This window comes from Ovis canadensis, chromosome 1 (assembly GCF_042477335.2).
Source record: "Ovis canadensis isolate MfBH-ARS-UI-01 breed Bighorn chromosome 1, ARS-UI_OviCan_v2, whole genome shotgun sequence".
In the NCBI taxonomy this organism is placed as follows: Eukaryota; Metazoa; Chordata; class Mammalia; order Artiodactyla; family Bovidae; genus Ovis; species Ovis canadensis.
The window spans coordinates 149,299,242-149,318,240 of record NC_091245.1 but is presented as its reverse complement, the minus strand read 5'-3'; the positions used below and the strand labels follow the sequence as shown (position 1 = coordinate 149,318,240).

At 34.0% G+C, this 18,999-nt stretch overlaps 1 protein-coding gene across 1 annotated transcript in view; it reads left to right on the top strand.

Moving 5' to 3' along the window:
• Window positions 1-18,999, top strand: part of ROBO1 (roundabout guidance receptor 1) — a 452,203-nt gene that overhangs the window by 350,795 nt on the left and 82,409 nt on the right. The window contains exons 7-9 of the mRNA XM_069578675.1: window positions 8,146-8,154; window positions 12,156-12,280; window positions 14,544-14,715. Of these exons, the coding sequence (XP_069434776.1) occupies window positions 8,146-8,154; window positions 12,156-12,280; window positions 14,544-14,715 (306 nt within the window). The remainder of the gene's footprint in view (window positions 1-8,145; window positions 8,155-12,155; window positions 12,281-14,543; window positions 14,716-18,999) is intronic.

Genomic DNA, 18,999 nt, shown 5'->3' with positions numbered 1-18,999 from the left:
CCTCTTGTCTTTTTAATTATAGCTGTTCTAATATATGTGACGTGATATCCTATTGTGCTTTTGATTTGCATTTCCCTCAGGGTTAGTGATGTTGAGCATCTTTTCATGTGCCTGTTGGCCATCTATATGTCTTCTTGGACTAGTCAGATTCTCTACTTATTTTTCAAATCAGATTATTTGTTTCTTTTTTTGCTACTGAGTTGTATGAGTTTCTTGGATAATAACCCCTTATCAGAAATATAATTTGTACATATTCTCTCTCATTCAGTGGGCTGCCTTGTAAATAAATTTTCATTGAAAGTTATTTTGTTTATGTCATGGAGCCAAAAGATTTTAGAACCAAATTTACAGTAAAATAAGATTTAATAAGGAGGAGAAGGGGACGACAGAGGATGAGATGGTTGGATGGCACCAACCACCACCATCCAACTCGATGGACATGTGTTTGAGCAAGCTCTGGGATTTAGTGATGGACAGTGAAGCTGGTGTGTTGCAGTCTGTGGGGTCGCAGAGTCAGACATGACTGAGCAACTGAACTGAAGGTTTAACAGTTTTTTTTTAACTTAAAGTCATGCGGTATTCCAAAAACAGCACTAATTAAAAGAGCTGGACAGACCTGAGCACCAATCTTCCATGTCTTACCTGATACATGATCTTAAGAAAATTACTTAACCTTCATATTTCTCCCTCTACAAAATTGGCATATTGAACTCTTGTACAGAGTTGCTAGGAAGGTTTCTAGTGTATGATCTGACACATAGTTACCTAACGTTGATGGATCTTCATTAAATTGAGACGTAAAAGGTTATGTGATTTATGCAGGATATATCCGATTAATTTTGCAGAGAATCTGATCCAAAGTTATTTAACTGTCAGTTGAGTAGTTTCATTATTATGTTATCATGTACTTTAATGCTGACCCTCCATGACTTATGCTATTTGAAGATAAGGGTCCCAAACAAAATTTTGGGAGCACCTTCTGTGTATAAAGCAATACACTAGACACAGTGATAGTAAGACACATAGATAGTAAGCCTGCCTTTATGGAGCTTATTGATGAAGAGAGATATACACAAATGTCTATAGTATCAGCAGAATTTAAAAAGTGGATTTTTAAAGGAATGGGTGGAAGAAAGTGCCTTCAACTGGGTAATGGGGACATTCTTGTCATTTGTTCACTCTTTCAACAAATATTTGAATGCAATATAAATAGTGTCCTCAACTCGATAAGTTCTAGAAAAATGATGGAAAACAAAATAGTTAAATACTTGCCCTCGTGTAACTTACAGGCTGTTTTAAGAAACAGACTTCTATAGAAACATCACAAATTTATAGTTTAAGACTATAGTTAAATGCTCTAGAAGAAAAGTTAAGGTCTCTATGAGAGCATAGTAGCATTCTGATAAGATTTAGTATCAAATTTAAGGTAGCTCCTTGAAGAAGTATTTTATTTTTTTGAGCTAAGGGCTGAGATGAGTAGGAATTTAAAATAGGAGGATCTCAGGGTATAGCATAAACAGAACCATAAGTAATAAGGAGCAAAGGGCACTCAAGAATGAGAAGATCTACATGGCTAAGTTAGAAAGGTGGGCGAGGGAAGGAATATGAGAAAACACCAAAGAATCACTTAGCAAGGCCATGTTAGGGATTTTGCTCTCTTTTAAGAGAAATGAGACCCTATTGAAGGCTTTTGAGCTAAATGTACTATAATCAGATTAGTTTAGTTTTTAAGCATTCTGGTTGCTTTGTGAGGTTGGAATGGAAAAAAAAACAAGGCATTATTTCAGGTGACTGCTGTTGCATAACTTGGCCAGGGTGGTGGTAATAGAGTTAGAAAGAGGTGGATGGAATGGAGAAATGGTTATGAAATAAAATCTATAGAATTTGGTAATGAATTGTACATCTCAAAGAAGAAAAAAAGAAAGATCTAGATTTCTGGCTTTCTAAATTGATTTAGGGACTGTTACCACCAAAATTGCAAGGAGATCCAACCAGTCCATCCTAAAGGAGATCAGTCCTGGGTGTTCATTGGAAGGACTGATGTTGACGCTGAAACTCCAATACTTTGGCCACCCGATGTGAAAAGCTGACTTATTTGAAAAGACCCTGATGCTGGGAGGGATTGGGGGCAGGAGGAGTAGGGGACGACAGAAGATGAGATGGTTGGATTGTATCACCAACTAAATGGACATGGGTTTGGGTGGACTCCGGGAGTTGGTGATGGACAGGGAGGCCTGGCGTGCTGTGGTTCATAGGGTCACAAAGAGTTGGACACAACTGAGCGACTGAACTGAACTGAACTGATCTGAAATGCTGAACTTTGTGGTGACTTACCACCTTCTTTACATCGATATTTGTTGGTTATTTTTACTCCAGTTTTAATTGGGCTGCCGTCTCTGGGGTCGCACAGAGTCGGACACGACTGAAGCGACTTAGCAGCAGCATTAGCAGGGCTTAGCAAGGGTAGGAAGAGATGACTTACAGTTCTTTCTTTGAAAAGCAAAAACAACAAGCATTTATTTCTCTTGCTTTCACTTCAGTTCAGTTCATTTGCTCAGTTGTGTCCAACTCTTTCTGAGCCCACGGACTCCTGCACACCAGTCTTCCCTGTCCATCATCAACTCCCGGAGCTTAGTCAAACTCATGTCCATTGGTGATGGACAGGGAGGCCTGGCGTGCTGCGGTCCAGGGGTCGCAAAGAGTTGGATGCAACTGAGCAACTGAACTGATACTGATACCACCAAAATTATGATCCTGAGATCCTATGTCAGGTGCCATACACATCGTCATAGATGGCTGGATACCTGCATTTCAGTTTCAGACTCTTTAGCAGGCAAATAAGTTGTACCATTTAATAACTGTTTTGGGGTTCAGTGGAGACATTTTTAGAAATAGAAGGAAAAGAAGAAGTTTATTAACTTTTTCTGGCATAGTGCAAGATATTTTGTGTATCAGGCATAGTGCAAGATATTTTGTGCAGATAGCAAAGTTTTCAATCATGGTTCTATTGGGATTTTGGGTTGGATCATGCTTTGTTATGGGAAGCTTTCTTGTGTGTTATAGGATATTTATCAGCATGTCTGACCTCTGCCTTGTAGATGCCCGAAGCACCCCCACTTCAGCAGTGACAATCAGAATTGTTTCTGGAACTACTGATCTAAAGAATAAAGTGAGATAGTTAAGTGGAGGGGAAAAGTTCATGGTATTTTATGTGCCAATTAAATGTATTCTAAAAATGTCCTTCTTAGTCACTCTATTTTGTATGCCTGAAGACTTGAAAGACGCAATGACAGGCTTTTATGTTAAACTCAATCTTTTCCCTAAAAAGAAATCATATCTCATACTAAAATATCTTGAGAGTTTTTAATTGTTAGAGATAATATCATTCATGAGTATCTATGCATATAATTTCTCTGGTGTAACAGTGACTGGGTTTTGTCAGTTCAACTGCAGATAGCTTCACTGGTTAAATATTTGAGTATTCTTCTATTTTATTCAAATGTATTTCTTCTCCAAAAAATCTTATAACTCACTACTTTACTCTATTCATATGTATATGAATTCTATTCTCATTCTATTCTCATACATTCTCAAGCACAATGTATGAGAATGAGAAAAATCACATCAGTTTAGGGACTCACTACTGTTTAACTACTAATAATGAAAATAATTGTATGACCCATTGCTGACAGTGAAGAATCTGGCTACTTTATCTAATTCATAAGTACAAATTCAAAATTTTTGCCATTATGCTTCAAAAGTAGAGATTTCAATGTGAAAATATCCAAACTGTAACTTTACCTTTGTGCTAAACTTGCAAATATTTTAATTTTGTGCAATTTTCTAATATCACCTGGATTTATATTATGAGCTATGTGTATAAATTACCTCATCAACTTTAGGTAACTGAAGAGAATATTTCCCAGGACATTTTCTAGTAGGGTATCCATTTGTATGTACATAATCAAAAGGAAAAATATTGGAGGCAGAGGGGTATATCTGTTGTCCTGCTTTACCTCTGAATTTCCATAGTCTTAAAATCACAGTGTAGAAAGCACTTTAAGAGTCAACTACTCTACTTCTTTACCAGACAGGGTTATATAGCTAAGCTGTTGTGGCCAAATGGAAATAAATCCCACATTTAAAGACCTCTAGAGACATCACAGTTGGCAACCAATTCATGGTTCAGTGACCTTTACTGTTAACTGCTTCTTTTCTCTGATTTTCCTAAGTAACCATGCTATTATTTAGGCCCATTATCTTCTCTTCTGGCGTAAGTAGTTATCAGGATTGGCTGCTCCCTGTATTTATTAGACATAATCTGAAGATGTCTTAAGTATCTGTCCAGCTGACTTGTTTTCTCAGACCAAAAAAAGGCCTCTTCCTCCAGCTTCTGTGTAATTTTTTCAAACATTTATCATCTTTCTGACTCTTGTCTCCTGAATATGACAAGCAGATAGAAGAAATGAGTCTTTTCTTTCTCTTTTCCCCTCCACCTCCCTTGCTTCATTCTTTGCTTCCTTCATTTTTATGTCTTTCGCTCTTAGCTTCTTCTCTTATTTATACCAAAAGATTATTGTCTGAATAGTGTACATTCTTAGAATACAGAAGAGTTCAGACTAAATAATCTGGAGTTTTTTGGTGACCCATTCAAAAGAGGAAGAAAATCTTTTACTCTATAATCGGGTGCATGTGTATTTGTGTGTGGGGAAGGAGGGCGTGGGAGAATGGGGGATAGAAAGCCTACCCTATACCATTTTAAACAGTTCATTTTCTAAAAGCTGTTACTCAAGTACATAATTTGTATATCTCCAAAAATTTCAGAGTGCTATCCCATTTCGCCTTTTGAATCAAAAGGGTACCAGAATTTTATAATGATATATTATATATATATAATATAAATGTGTGTGTGTGTGTGTGTCTATTTTAGATTTTGCTTAACTCCTCTTCCCCCTGCACCCAACCTCAAGAAAATCAAAGCTAGGTGAAAACACTATGCTTCGTATACAAACTCGGATTTGGGGCAAATTCTCCAGTCCTTCACCCCTTTCCAAACTCCCTACAATGTAAAAAAAATTCAATCTGTTCCTAAAGATGGATTATAATCCACACGATGTTGAAACATTAAAAGACAAAAATTAGTAAGTTTTTTTCCTCTTAAAAATATGTATTTATTTTGTAAAGTTATTTTAACTTCCTATTTGGCACATTTACCCTAAGATGTATTTTTGTCAAAATACTATTTGTCCTCATCTTCAAAAGTGTATTTTTTAATGTATATTGACATAAAATGTCACTTCCAGACAAGAATTAATTAAAGTTGATTTACCCTTAAGAAATGATTACTTTTTTTCCCCCAAAAGGTGAACGTTTTAAAAGGCTTTAAGTCTCTTTTCTTCTCACCTGTTAAATTTCCCATGTCTTTTTCAAACTATAGCTAAATATTCTTTAAAGAATTTTAATATCATGAGGAATACTTTAAAATTGCTTTCATGAAGAGGTAGTAAGGATTTTAGGTTAAACAGTTTATGTAAAATGAAACAGATTATTTTTCCTATTGCATATCATTCTTCCCAAACTGATTAATTAGTAGGAAAATTTGTACAGACTTGGATTTAGTCAAGAAACCTGGAAGACTGTCTTCGGTTAGTCATCTGTAACCTTGAAGAAGTTATTTTTAACAATTTAGGTTCTTAGACTGATAAATTCTAAGGACACTTCCAGAGCTAACATTTTATTGTTTTATTAGAGATAGAGAGACAGGCTTTTCCTCTTAAGAGGAAAGGGATTGGGATAGAGGTGATCCCAGCCTTTAAAGCAGAAAAAGAAGTTGAGAAGAGTTCTGTAGAGGGTGGGAAAGAAGCTGCTCATAAACCAGGGGCATTAGAGGATAATGAATGAACAGGATCCAAAAGACTCATTTTCTTCTGATTGTTTCTGGACTAATCTAACTCAACAATAATGGGCACTGCCTGTTGTGTAGAAGGTCTCTGCTTTCTGTATAGGGGGAAAAAAAGTCCTTCATCCTGACTGAGAGAAATATGGAGAAAGGGGCAATAAGTGAAAAACTTAAAGATTTAAAGGCATTTCTGTCATTTATTCTCAGTGAGTAAAAGGATTTTATGTGGAGGATCTAAATGGCATTTATTTGTTTGCTGAAACTAGAACAAATGAAATTGTGTCGGGCAGGTTTTCATTTAGATAAGAAGACTCACTTCCTGATAGTCATGGTTGTTAAAAGCTTAAAAGATCATTCAAGATAGACTCCTCTCAAAAACCTCTGATGTTTTAAGAGCTTCTGTGTTAGATGTTGTCTTAGATAAGTTTGAAGGTCCTTAATAGACTTTGAAATATTTTACAGTTATCAATTTCCATTGATGTTATATGCAAGTACACTAGCCAGACATTCTTAAACACACTGGATTTTAATTAAAAGATTCAACTGCTGCAGTTCAGCTGGTAAAGCCTACAAGCAAGGGAAAAGTGCCTTTTAAAATTTTACATGAACTAATTCCCAGTGATTTTTTGGTTTCTAACATGTTAAATATTTTTGAAATTGTTTAAGGAATTTTAAATTACTGAAAACACATCAATAGAAACTATTGATGAATCATTCTCTGATCTCCTGACTTACAATAAGGCTTGATTTTAACGGTATCAGTATAATCAAGTTTATTTTCAGAGATTACCCAAAAGATAATTTTATGACTTTGTGTTTTCTCAAAGCTAAGTTATGTTGCTGTAGTTATCAGGATTGCTTTCTTGTAGTTTCTGAATATTTCTTTCTGTCATTTAAAAGACATCATCTTGAAGCTTTTGAGAATTGTAAACAAGCCCCATCTTCTCTGTGTGTTTTTAAATCTGGATGGCATGTTTGATGCTATGATAAACATTATGCCTGAGTTAATGAGATTTTTTTAAACTTTTCTTGCCTGCATGAATGAAAAAATAGAGATTTTACTTTAGAGTGAAAAATAAAAACAATCTATTTCACTCACACTAAAGAGAATGTGTGAGTTAAAAGTGTATTTCTGAATTACCTTTCAGCTTTGCAGATGTGGTAACAATAGAGAGAACAGGAGAACACTTCTTTTTTAAAACTACCATTTCACAGTAGCAGTGCTTAGAATAGTTCATTTATCAAAGGCACAGAAATGCAATCAAGTCTAATTAATTGTGACTTGCTGAAAGACATGGGCATTATTTATTTGAGTAAAATGTATTGTGGGTATCTACTGGGCTATTATGAAAAGGCTCTGCATTTGACAGTAATTACCTTTGTTTCTAAATGAGCAAAACAATTGCTTTCCAGTATTTTAAATATGTATTACTCGAGCTTTCTATGTTAAAATATCCAATGTTTCAGCCCTGAAAACAGGTAATGTGACTCTAACTTTATTAGTGTTATAAAGTTTTCTGTTTTCATAATGTGTTTATATTTTTTCCTGTTTTCTCATTGAAAAATATGCAAGGATACAAATGTAACACTTTTTATTAACGACGCTACTCAGCTGACGGTCATGCCCAGCAACACCTGGGTTCTGCAAAATCCCTTGTCATAGTCCTGACCTATATAATCATAACCTGTATATTAACCAGATCTAAGGGTTATTCTAATGCTTATTCAAGTATGAGAATAATGGGTTTAATAGAATATCATTGGCAGCATGAAACATTTAAAAATTAATTTGATGGTGGAGTTATAGGATTTAACACTTTATCTTTGATTAAGATGTTTGATTTCTACTCTATGTGGCATTAGCAGTAAAGATTTATAGTATTTTTTTTTCTTTTAAACCCATTACATTTATAGTTATCTGATCCTGTCATCTGGTAGCACAATGTAAAGTCATTGAAAAGTGTTGTATAATTTTATAGCTATCATTCATTGTAGCTCTGCCATTTAATCAAAGTAGATATTTTAAGATTCATTTCTATTTTTCTTAAATGATTTATGGTGATATAGAAATGCTAGTGAATATAATTCATGCATAGATAGTATGAGCCATGTATCCAAATAGTAATGTGTTCTTTTTATTTAAAAGAAAAGATCATTGGTTAAGTCAAATCTTACTACTTTTTCTGTTTCGTTTTCAGTTTCTTTATTTTTATTTATTCCATGTTTTCTTTTTTGTTTTGTTTTAGTTGGGTCTGGTAAGTTGACATTTTATTGGCCATCTTCTAATCATCGTGTCATTGTGACTGGAACTTCTCTTGCCCTTTTCCATCCATACCCTTCCATGTCCTCCAACCAATCAGCCTCCATGTTTCACTTGTCATTGGCCACAAAGACAGACTGCACAGAATAAAGTCTGCAGGAAGTATGGGTAACTGTGACAAAGAGTGAAAGGTAATGGGGTTGCTAATTTTATCTTATTAAATGATGTGTGATCTGCATCCTTTCATTTTTTCCCTCTTTTTTAAATGAGTGATGAAACAAGGAATAGGGTTTTATCTTGATTAAGTACCATTTCAGTTTATATCTCATGAGGTAAACAATGAACAAAATAGGTGCCCAGAGGACAGTTTGTGTTTGGGAGATCTAAAATATGTTTATGAATTCATCGATACCTGTCTATCTAACTTGTTCAGTAATAGTCATTGAAAGTCCTATAAGTGAATAACCTTGCACTTAGGGCTGTTTGCACTCATTTTTATTTCTATGTGTCAGATTCATTTCATTTTATGTATGAAATAACTGCATGATGTATTTAAAATGTATCAAAATTTGCTATAATAAAGATCTATTGTCATGCAAATAAAATTTTTTGAACACTTTCATTAATCAATATTTTTGGGAAGGTGTCCACTCATACACTTTTAGGATGCTAGAACACCATTTTTGGATATTTCTGTATGGTGTTCCATGTAATAATTTTGACCCTAAGAAAAATCTATCTTTTAAGTTAAAAAGCTATACAAATATTCTAAAGATGTCATTTCATACTAACACAGATAGGAAGATGGATTGTTCAATAATGGTAATGCAATAATGAACTGTTTGGGAAAAAAAGGTTTCCATCTGTGCAAAACTATAGTTGGATTCAAATTTAATGAAAGCAAAAGTGAAGGATAAAAGTGAAGTAAACATTTATATAATATAATTTATTAGGTATTATGTGATCTATATTATATAATTATATTGACTGAACAACAAACATGCCCAACTACATTAGAAAAAACTTTAATAAATGGAAATATATATAAAATGTTTTTGAGAAATGGATAAAACTAGTCTATCATTAGTCCCTAGAAATTAAAAAGCTAAGCACAGGAACACAATATCCATAATAAATAAGATATTAATGACAAAGTAATGTGAAAATAAATGTTTAATCTCACTAACATAAAAGTGCCAATTAGGAGATTCTGTTCTAAGTTTGGCAAGGTTGTTAATACTCAGTGTTTGTGAGGTTTGGGAGGAGAGTTTCAGTTGAAATCAACTTGAATAAAATTGAGAAGGATATTAATTTCACCAATGTGTTTAACGGTGGGAATTAGAAAGAATCTAGATTTAAAGACAATTGATTAGTTAAGTAATTAAGGTAACAGTATTTATACCATTAAATAGTCATTTAAGTGATATTGTAGAAGAATATTTTAGAACTATACAGTCCAATATGTATGTCTGCATTATCAGTAGATTTTCTTTTTTTCTTTGCTTTTCTAATTTTATTTCCAACACTGAACATATGTGACATTAATAACATGTTTATCTATTTTTAGTTATAGTGAATTAAAATTTTGTAGCCTTTGAAAAATTTCCCAGCATTTTATCATAAACATCACTTAGATGCACATGGTGACCAAATTTCTCAATCTAAATATAGGTAATGATGATAGAAGATTGACAGAGGCATATTTAATCCATTTAAATTTTTTCTTAAAGATATGTCTATATCTAATATCTAACATACATGTAGGAAAGGATTTTTTCTGAGGCATGCCTTCTGGCTGGTGTCATTGTTGATGTTGGCTGGAGAATATGCCTATAAGATACAGTTAATTCATTTCCAGGCAAATAACCCTGTGTGGAAGGATTGCTGCAGGATAAATGCAGTTAGCATAAGGGTTTGTATCCCTTGTTCCCACATCTTTGAGGTTTCAGGCGTGCTGGCATTTTATAAAAGAAACATGGATTCTGGCACATGTTATTAGACATGCTGCTGAGATTTAGAAAAGAGACCACCCGAAGTTTTTACTTGTCTGAGTGATTTGAACATTTATATTTTCCTACTCAAATTCCCTGCATATATTGGAAAGTCATATTCTCCCATTCATTTAATTAATCATTTGGTTTTCTTTCATTGAAACAAACCAAATTCTTTTCTGGATTTAGCTTATTATCCAGTCTTAGTCCTTTGAATTTCTGGTCTAATTTCTATGTCAATAATTGTAACCCTTAACTAAGGAATCAAATGCTCCTGTATGGATGTGTGTGTGGAGGAAAATCCCCAGGCCATGATGCACATGCCTGTTATTATACCTGGATAATGATGGTGTTTACCAAAGTCATGAGTAAACCACTCAATTACAATCAGAGTTTAACAAAAATTATAAGCTGGAACTTCAGTATTACCAAATTGAGCTAAACTTATTCTCCTAACATTGTATTTTCTTCCCTATAAGTTATAGGACTTTTGAAGGCATTTGCCCTGATTTTTTAGGTCTCCTGTAATTTTCTAGTCAAATGGTGTAATTTCTACTAAACCTCAATTAAAAATAAAAAGGGAGTATAGGAGAAAGTACACTCATCTGTAAGTTAGGAAATATAATTGCTTTCTTCAGTTTGGTGACCATGCAGGCTGTTTTACATATCCATTTTCTTTTTAAAATAGGTTTTATATTTCACTTTACACACCTGTATACACACAAATGTAGAAAGTTTATATTTTGTAAATTTCATAAATTTTGTATTTTAGATATTATAAATACTTGTATAGATGTCCCAGATGCAACTGACCAAAAAATATTTAGCAAAAGTAAACAGTACCATTTCAAATCCTCACCTTCATTAACAAAGAAGTCATATTCTTATGAGCAGACTGGTATGTGAACATAATCTGGATATACCTTTGGTTCATATTCACTTTAAGAGCTTATCCTAAGTGACTGACATAAGTAACTAAGCGTATTTTTAAGGGAAAGTTTAGAAATAATGGAACAGTCTTAAAAAGTGGATTATGCTGTATAAACTGTAAATGTCTGACTTGAAACATTCACTTCAATTTGAACTGAAAGAAGAAAGGAGAATAATTAGGCATTTCAGACAACTGATAAGAAATGAATTTGAAAAGTGTAAACAGTAGGTAGAAAGACTTAGATTCAGTGCACATTTTTTCCAAGCATAAAGCACAGCCCCAAATAAGCTTTTTTTTTTTTTTTAAGCCAGTGACTCCATCAGCACACCTAATGTTTTCAGCTGCCATTGCTCTCAATGTAACTGACACAATTTTCTGACACTCTATTTACTGCTGGATGAAGTGGCCATTTAAGTCTGTATAAATCAAACAGTTTGGACAAAGCTGGCAGTATTTATAATGTCAGGATGAGCAGATGTTTCCAATTTGCCCTCATTTCCATATATATTCTGTTTGAACATGCCCTTGCCTATGTAAATGAAAGAGACATTTGACTCCACTAGTGTTTTAAATTCATTTCCATTCAAGTAATTGGACTGAAGATTTTAAATGGTTATACTTTCCATAGTAGCCTTTCAGAAGCTTTTCAGTTAAAGTAATTTTAGGACCTGCCTACATCAGGAGGTCCTTGTGTCTAAGATTAATGTCCATACACCTTTAAGCAGCTCTAAATGAGAAGAAATATTTGTTCATACAAATTTAGAGTATATGTTGCCGTAAAGGGTCAAATTGTAGCTCAAGAAGTCTTTTTAACATTGAAGTTCATCTTAGAAGATCAGGTAATTTAAAAAAAAAAAAAAACCTTCTTTACAAAACTACCCAGATTCCACTCTATAAATATGCAGTTAACAATTTAGCTTCAGTTGAATTAAGGGTGAGAATTGATGCATTATCTAGATAGTACATAACAAGTGATATAAGTTAATGGTAGCACTTGGAATATCAGCAGATTGTCTCAATTAGGACAGTGACTACATGCTTTTGATTCAGGGTAATCTGTTTCATTTCCTTCAGAACCTCCACATTTTGTTGTGAAACCTCGTGACCAGGTGGTTGCCTTGGGACGAACGGTCACTTTCCAGTGTGAAGCAACAGGAAATCCCCAACCAGCTATCTTCTGGAGGAGAGAGGGGAGTCAGGTATGACCTTGTTCTAATATTTCAGTCAGCACAGGTGAAATGCCACATAGATAAGAAAAAGCAAGAAATGATTTAGTCACATAGCTGTTGCTTTAAGAGAACTGAGACATCTCTGAGTGACCTGAATATTTCAACAGTAAAACAGAATTTTAATTCTCAGATTTTTCCTGCCTAGTTTTGGTATACCGGGTGGTACAGAGAATAGTAATTGTTTAATCATGAAAATTCATTCCCAATTTATTTCCATTTTCCAATTTATTTCCTTTATTTTCAATTCAACCACATTAAAAAAAATACTTTTTTCTCAAGTGAATTCAGTTAGTTTTAACTTTTCTTATTCAGATAATTGTAATTATATTTTAAAATAGATTTGCACACATTTAAAACAGAGATAATGTTAGTGCCATTTCTCTGAAAGCACTAGGAATCTGAAGTGTATTCTTCTTTATGTTTTATCTATCATATATCTATCAATTAAAGATTCATCAAACTATGTGAACTTCTCTTTAGCATAGATGTTATATTGGATATAATTCAGTATATTTTAATTCTTTGAAAACTATAACATGTGATCACTTTTGCTGTCAAGTCCTACTCTCCACGCCTTTTTATAAATCAGAATTTTGTATATACAGTGAAGCTTGAATATAGAGACCTGTGCTCTTAAAAATTGTTTCCTTTTGAACTTCAGCTTATTAAAGAGAGAATTTTGAAACACTTTCACTTTAAACATAATAGGAGTTCTTCAACAAATGAACACAATCTTCCTTTACATATTTCTGATACTTGTGAAAATTATTCTCATTCATTTTTAATAAAATTATTCCTAACCTCTTTTATTTTTTTGTTTAAATCAACCTTGAGGGTGTTGTCTTCTGATCTTACTTCTACTATGTTCATAAAAATTACATGGAGGTAATTTACTGACTGTACTCACTAATAATTTGTATACCGTGCCATCAAGTTAACTTTTATTTTCACTTTCGTAGCAAATATCAACTTGATTATGGTACGGAGGCTATTACTTGAGTTCTGATATCTTGGTTGGTTCTAACACATTTCACTGGGCCTCAAAGGACAAAATTTGCTGACAGCAGATTAAAGATGAGAAAAAATATTTTAGTAGAACACGAAGAATTGAAAGTATATTATACACGAATATCTGTGTATCAATAAGAGTAAATCCACTAGCAGATCTTCTTAGTAGAATAATATTTAAATGATCCACTTAATTATTTAAATAGATCATTCATTTTCATCTAATATCTATATCATATTTGAAATAATTTTTGATTTGGTTTGGTATGATTTAATAACTCACTATTTCTTAATATTTTGTTTTTGAATACATATCCATGCACTAGTAGTTAAGCTTTTATAAGTGATACATGTTAAAAGGCACCTAAAATTTTTAAAAAGTAACAAATTTTTTTGATTAGAAGAAATGTTGATATTATTTATTTCATGAAAAAGAATGATACCACATGTTACTTTTCATGAAGTGTATACTCCTTCCAATGAGCAAGATGTTTAGATTCATAGAGAGAAATTTGTACCACCAAGTAACATCACATATTGTCTAGAGTTTGTTTTTAAGAAGACTTTCTGCAGAAATAAAACTCCATTATGAATTCTTAAATTCAGTATTTGAATTTAAAAATCTATGATAGATATGCTCACCATTTCACCAGAAAAACAAGAAACTTGGCAATTTGATAGAGATTACTGAACTTTTATAATGGACAGGTAACAGAGATTCTTGTGATGGTACCAAAATGATATCCTTAAACTTAATTTGTTGGAATGTGTTTAAATTTTAATGTTGTTTATATATTAAAAGATTTAATGTTTAGAATTCTAATAGTCGCATCTATGTGAAACAAAAGTTTTAAGTCTGTTTTGCTGAAACATGTAAAACATTTAACTCTAATAGTATTTCATATTCTTTTATAAATAGTATTGTTTGACATTGAAATTATAAAGACATCTATCAATGTTTAGAATTCATTTAAATTTTCAAATAACCCCATTTAAGTTTAGATGATTAAACTTTGTTCATTTGTATGTGTGTGTGTACCTCTGTCTATGTTGGTATGTGATAGAGAATATTTAGTTTATTTTCATACATATATTTGTGTATGTATAAATATTCATGTGCTGCTGCTGCTATTTATGTATCTGTTTATAAATATATAAAACATAAAAACATGTTGGAAACTAGCAATTAACTTATTATTCTTTCCTCCCAAATTCTGGGTTCTAGAATCTGCTTTTCTCATATCAGCCACCACAGTCATCCAGCCGTTTTTCAGTCTCCCAGACTGGTGACCTCACTATTACTAATGTCCAGCGATCTGATGTTGGTTATTATATCTGCCAGACTTTGAATGTTGCCGGAAGTATCATCACAAAAGCATATTTGGAAGTTACCGATGGTAAAGTAGAGCATTTTATTTCAAAATGGCAAAGTTTGGCTTAGTTTCGAAAGAGAATACCAGTAAGCACACTTATTTTCAACTTTGTATCCTTTCTTACAGTAATTTTGATATAAGGCTAAAAGGATAAAGATAAAAGTGATTAAATGTAAAATCATTTTTATTTTAACTAGGCTATATGAAATTTCTTGCATCAAATTAGATTCATAAAAGCATGGCAATTATACAAGGAAAGTTTACACTGAATAGTTATACAGAGGACTGTGTCCATGTTTTGAAAAATAAAAAAATATTTTAAAATCTCTTGGTATAAAACATCATCCTTTTTCTTTCTTCCAAATCATGAAGATAAGATGAATTGTTGACAGATCCTTCTCACAACTCAAGATGAGCAAGTTTTTGTTCTGTTTATCAACTCTTCTAAGCATGATTAATTAATGCCAAATATAAAGATGCAATAATAGAGAAATCTGAATTTGAGCAAACTCCTGGAGATAGTGAAGGACAGGGAAGCCTGATGTGCTGTGGTCAATGTGGTTGAAGAGTTGGACATGACTTCCAGACTGAATAACAATAGAGAAAATCTCCAAACCATTAGATGGAAAGCAGTAGAAGAAAAGGAAATATAAGTAAGCATATAAATATATAAAAAGTATATACAAACAGATTTCCTCTGCTCTTTGAAAATAGAACATTCCTATGAAACAGAAATATAAGTAGAAATGGCATAAAGTGAGGAAATAATTATTTCTTTTCATAAAACTGAAAATGCACTTCAGATTTATTTCAGTTAATGAGCAAATACACTAATGTGCACGCCTGCGTGCTCAGTCATGTCAGACTCCTTGTGACTCCATGGACGATAGCCTGCCAGGCTTCTCTGTCCATGGGATTTCCCAGGCAAGAGTACTGGGAGTGAGTTGCCATTTCCCTTTCCAGGGGATCTTCTTGACCCAGGGAACAAGCCCACATCTCCTGCACTGGCAGGAGGATTCTTTACCACTGAGACACCTAGGAAGCCCTATATTAATATGGGTCTTTCATAGAAGCAAAAAAAGTGAGTCACTCAGTCATGTCTGACTCTGCCACCCCATGGACTATACAGTCCATGGAATTCTATAGGCCAGAATACTGGAGTGGGTAGCCTTTCCCTTCTCCAGGACATCTTCCCAACCCAGGAATCGAACCAGAATCTCCTGCATTGCAGGCGGATTCTCTACCAACTGAACCATCAGGGAAGCCCTCATAAAAGCAAACTGGCTCATAGTGAACTTTCAAACACTGGAGAGTACTTGTATATACACATGTATATATACATAAAAATATACATATGCACTCTTTTTGTTGCTGTATAGTATTCCACTGTATAAGTAGCTCACAATTTATTTATGTTTATTTATGTACTCTTCTATTGATGGGTTATTTTCAATTCAGGACATTTATTAATAAAGCTAAATGTTTCTGTAGAAGACTACGGGTGGGCATATGCACTCGATTATCCTGGTTTGCCTTTTCGGGGATGCATGTACTCTACTCATTTCTCTCTTTCTCTTTTTTTTTTTTTCTTTTTTTCCATTTTCACATGTAGTCTGGCTATATCTTAGTCTGATATATGTATTGTAAATATTTATTCCCAGTCATTTGCTTAATGATGATTTTAAGGCATAAAAATTAATTCTAATGAGAACCAGTGTATTATTTTTTTCTCCTGTGCTTTGGCCTTTTAGTTCCCTAGTCTACCTTAAGATCATGAGGATATTCACCTGTTTTTTTCTGGAATCTTCATTGTCTGTATGTTTGACATTTAAGTTGTTAATCTTTAACTAATCTTTGTGTATGGTATAAAATAAGGGTCAAAATTCCTTTTCTTCCCTTATATGGATCCTAAATATTTCAGCATCAGTTACTGAAAAGGCAATCCTTTGCCCGGTGAATTTCAGTGGCATGTTAATCATAATTCAAATGAACATAGACGTAGTGAAAGTGAAAGTCACTCAGTCGTGTCTGACTCTTTGCGACCCCATGGACTATTCTCCAGGCCAGAATACTGGAGTGGGTAGCCTTTCCTTTTTCCAGCAGACCTCCCCAACCCAGGGATCAAACCCAGGTCTCCCACATTGCAGGCAGATTCTTTATCAGCTGAGCCACAAGGGAAGCCCAAGAATACTGGAGTGGGTAGCCTATCCCTTTTCCAGCAGATCTTCCCAACCCAGGAAACAAACCAAGTCTCCTGCATTGCAGGTGGATTCTTTACCAACTGAGCTATGAGGGAAGGCCCCAGAAATGTAGTAACCTACTTCTATTTTCTCTGTTATATTCCAGTTATTTATGCCAGTATTTGTGATCTTAATTTTTATAGCTTTATAGTAAACCTTACAAACTGGTAAAGTCTCCAACTTTGTTTCTCATGTTTTAGGTTGGCTGTTACAGGTCTTCTTCATTTTTCAATAAAGATTTTAAAACTGGTCAATTTCCATACACATAATGCACACACACATACAGATATACATACACAACCTAATATGCTAGGCAGACAAAGAAATCAGAATTTTAGTTTTGATTCCAATTTAATTGTTAAACAATTTAAGAATTAACATCTTAACAATCCGAGTCTTCTGACTTAGGGAATATTTCTGTCCAATCAAATCAAATATATACACTGTATCCACCAAGGTCTGACACATGGTAGACACTTACTAGATATTTTTTTTTTTAAATAAGTAGTTGTAACAAAGAAGGAAGGAATGAACAGCTAGCTGTTGATTAAGACATACTTCAAAATTCAGGCCATCTCACTCAAAAGTTCACATTCTTAACATTGTGTATGATATACATTATATATCTACTGACTCCAATAAATTAGGATGACCTAAAATGTTTTGGGGGCTTCCCTTGTAGCTCATCTGGTAAATAATCCACCTGCAATGCAGGAGACCTGGGGTGGATCCCTGGGTTGGGAAGATCCCCTGGAGAAGGGAAAGGCTACCCACTCCAGTATTTTGGCCTGGGGAATTCCATGGACTGTATGGTCCATGGGGTCATAAAGAGTTGGTTATGACTGACCCACTTTCACTTTCAAAATGTTTTTACAATTTCTTAAGTGTATTAGAGCTATTCAATGATGACTGTGAAGACACATAATGAATTTGATAATGATTGATATAATCAATATTTAGAAAAAGTAGAACATAGATTTGAAAATATGTTTATGATTGCAACTTTATAAAGCAACTTGTATGTAAGGATGTACATGAAAAATGGCCAAAGGAAACTATGATAAAGTATTTTCAAATATCCCTTCAGTTCAGTTCAGTTCAGTCACTCAGTCGTGTCTGACTTTTTGCGACCCCATGAATTGCAGCTTGCCAGGCCTCCCTGTCCATCACCAACTCCCGGAGTTCACTCAAGCTCACATCCATTGAGTCAGTGATCCCATCCAGCCATCTCATCCTCTGTTGTCCCCTTCTCCTCCTGCCCCCAATTCCTCCCAGCATCAGAGTCTTTTCCAATGAGTCAACTCTTTGCATGAGGTGGCCAAAGTACTGGAGTTTCAGCTTTACCATCATTCCTTCCAAAGAACACCCAGGGCTAATCTCCTTTAGAATGGAATGGTTGGATCTCCTTGGAGTCCAAGGGACTCTCAAGAGTCTTCTCCAACACCACAGTTCAAAAGCATCAATTCTTCAGCACTCAGCTTTCTTCACAGTCCAACTCTCACATCTATACATGACCACTTGAAAAACCATAGCCTTGACTAGATGGACCTTTGTTGGCAAAGTAATGTCTCTGCTTTTCAATATGCTATCTAGGTTGGTCATAATTTTCCTTCCAAGGAAATATCCCTTACTATTCTCATAATTGAAAGCAAGACTTTCTAAGTGCCTTTGACATGGCTTTATCATGAAGGGTTATATGTGAGAATAGATCAAGCATATCAACTTCTGCTAAACTAAAAGAAAACAAAACCCTTAAATTTGTGGATTTGGGATTCATCCCTAGTAGCCAGTTCACTTCTAAAACTAAATGTCCTGTTTCATCTTAAAATCTCTGGGGAGATTTTGGGTGGTTTTGTATTTGCTGTGGTGGTACCAAATTTTTAGTTTTGTTTGTTTTGGAGTCCATAAACATTGTACAGATAACCTCCAACTATGAACTCATTCTTTATAGGTAAGCTGTACCTATTGTGTGTGCTGACAATATCAATATTTCACTTCAGTTCATTGCAGTCACTTAGTCGTGTCTGACTCTTTGCGACCCCATGAATCACAGCTTGCCAGGCCTCCC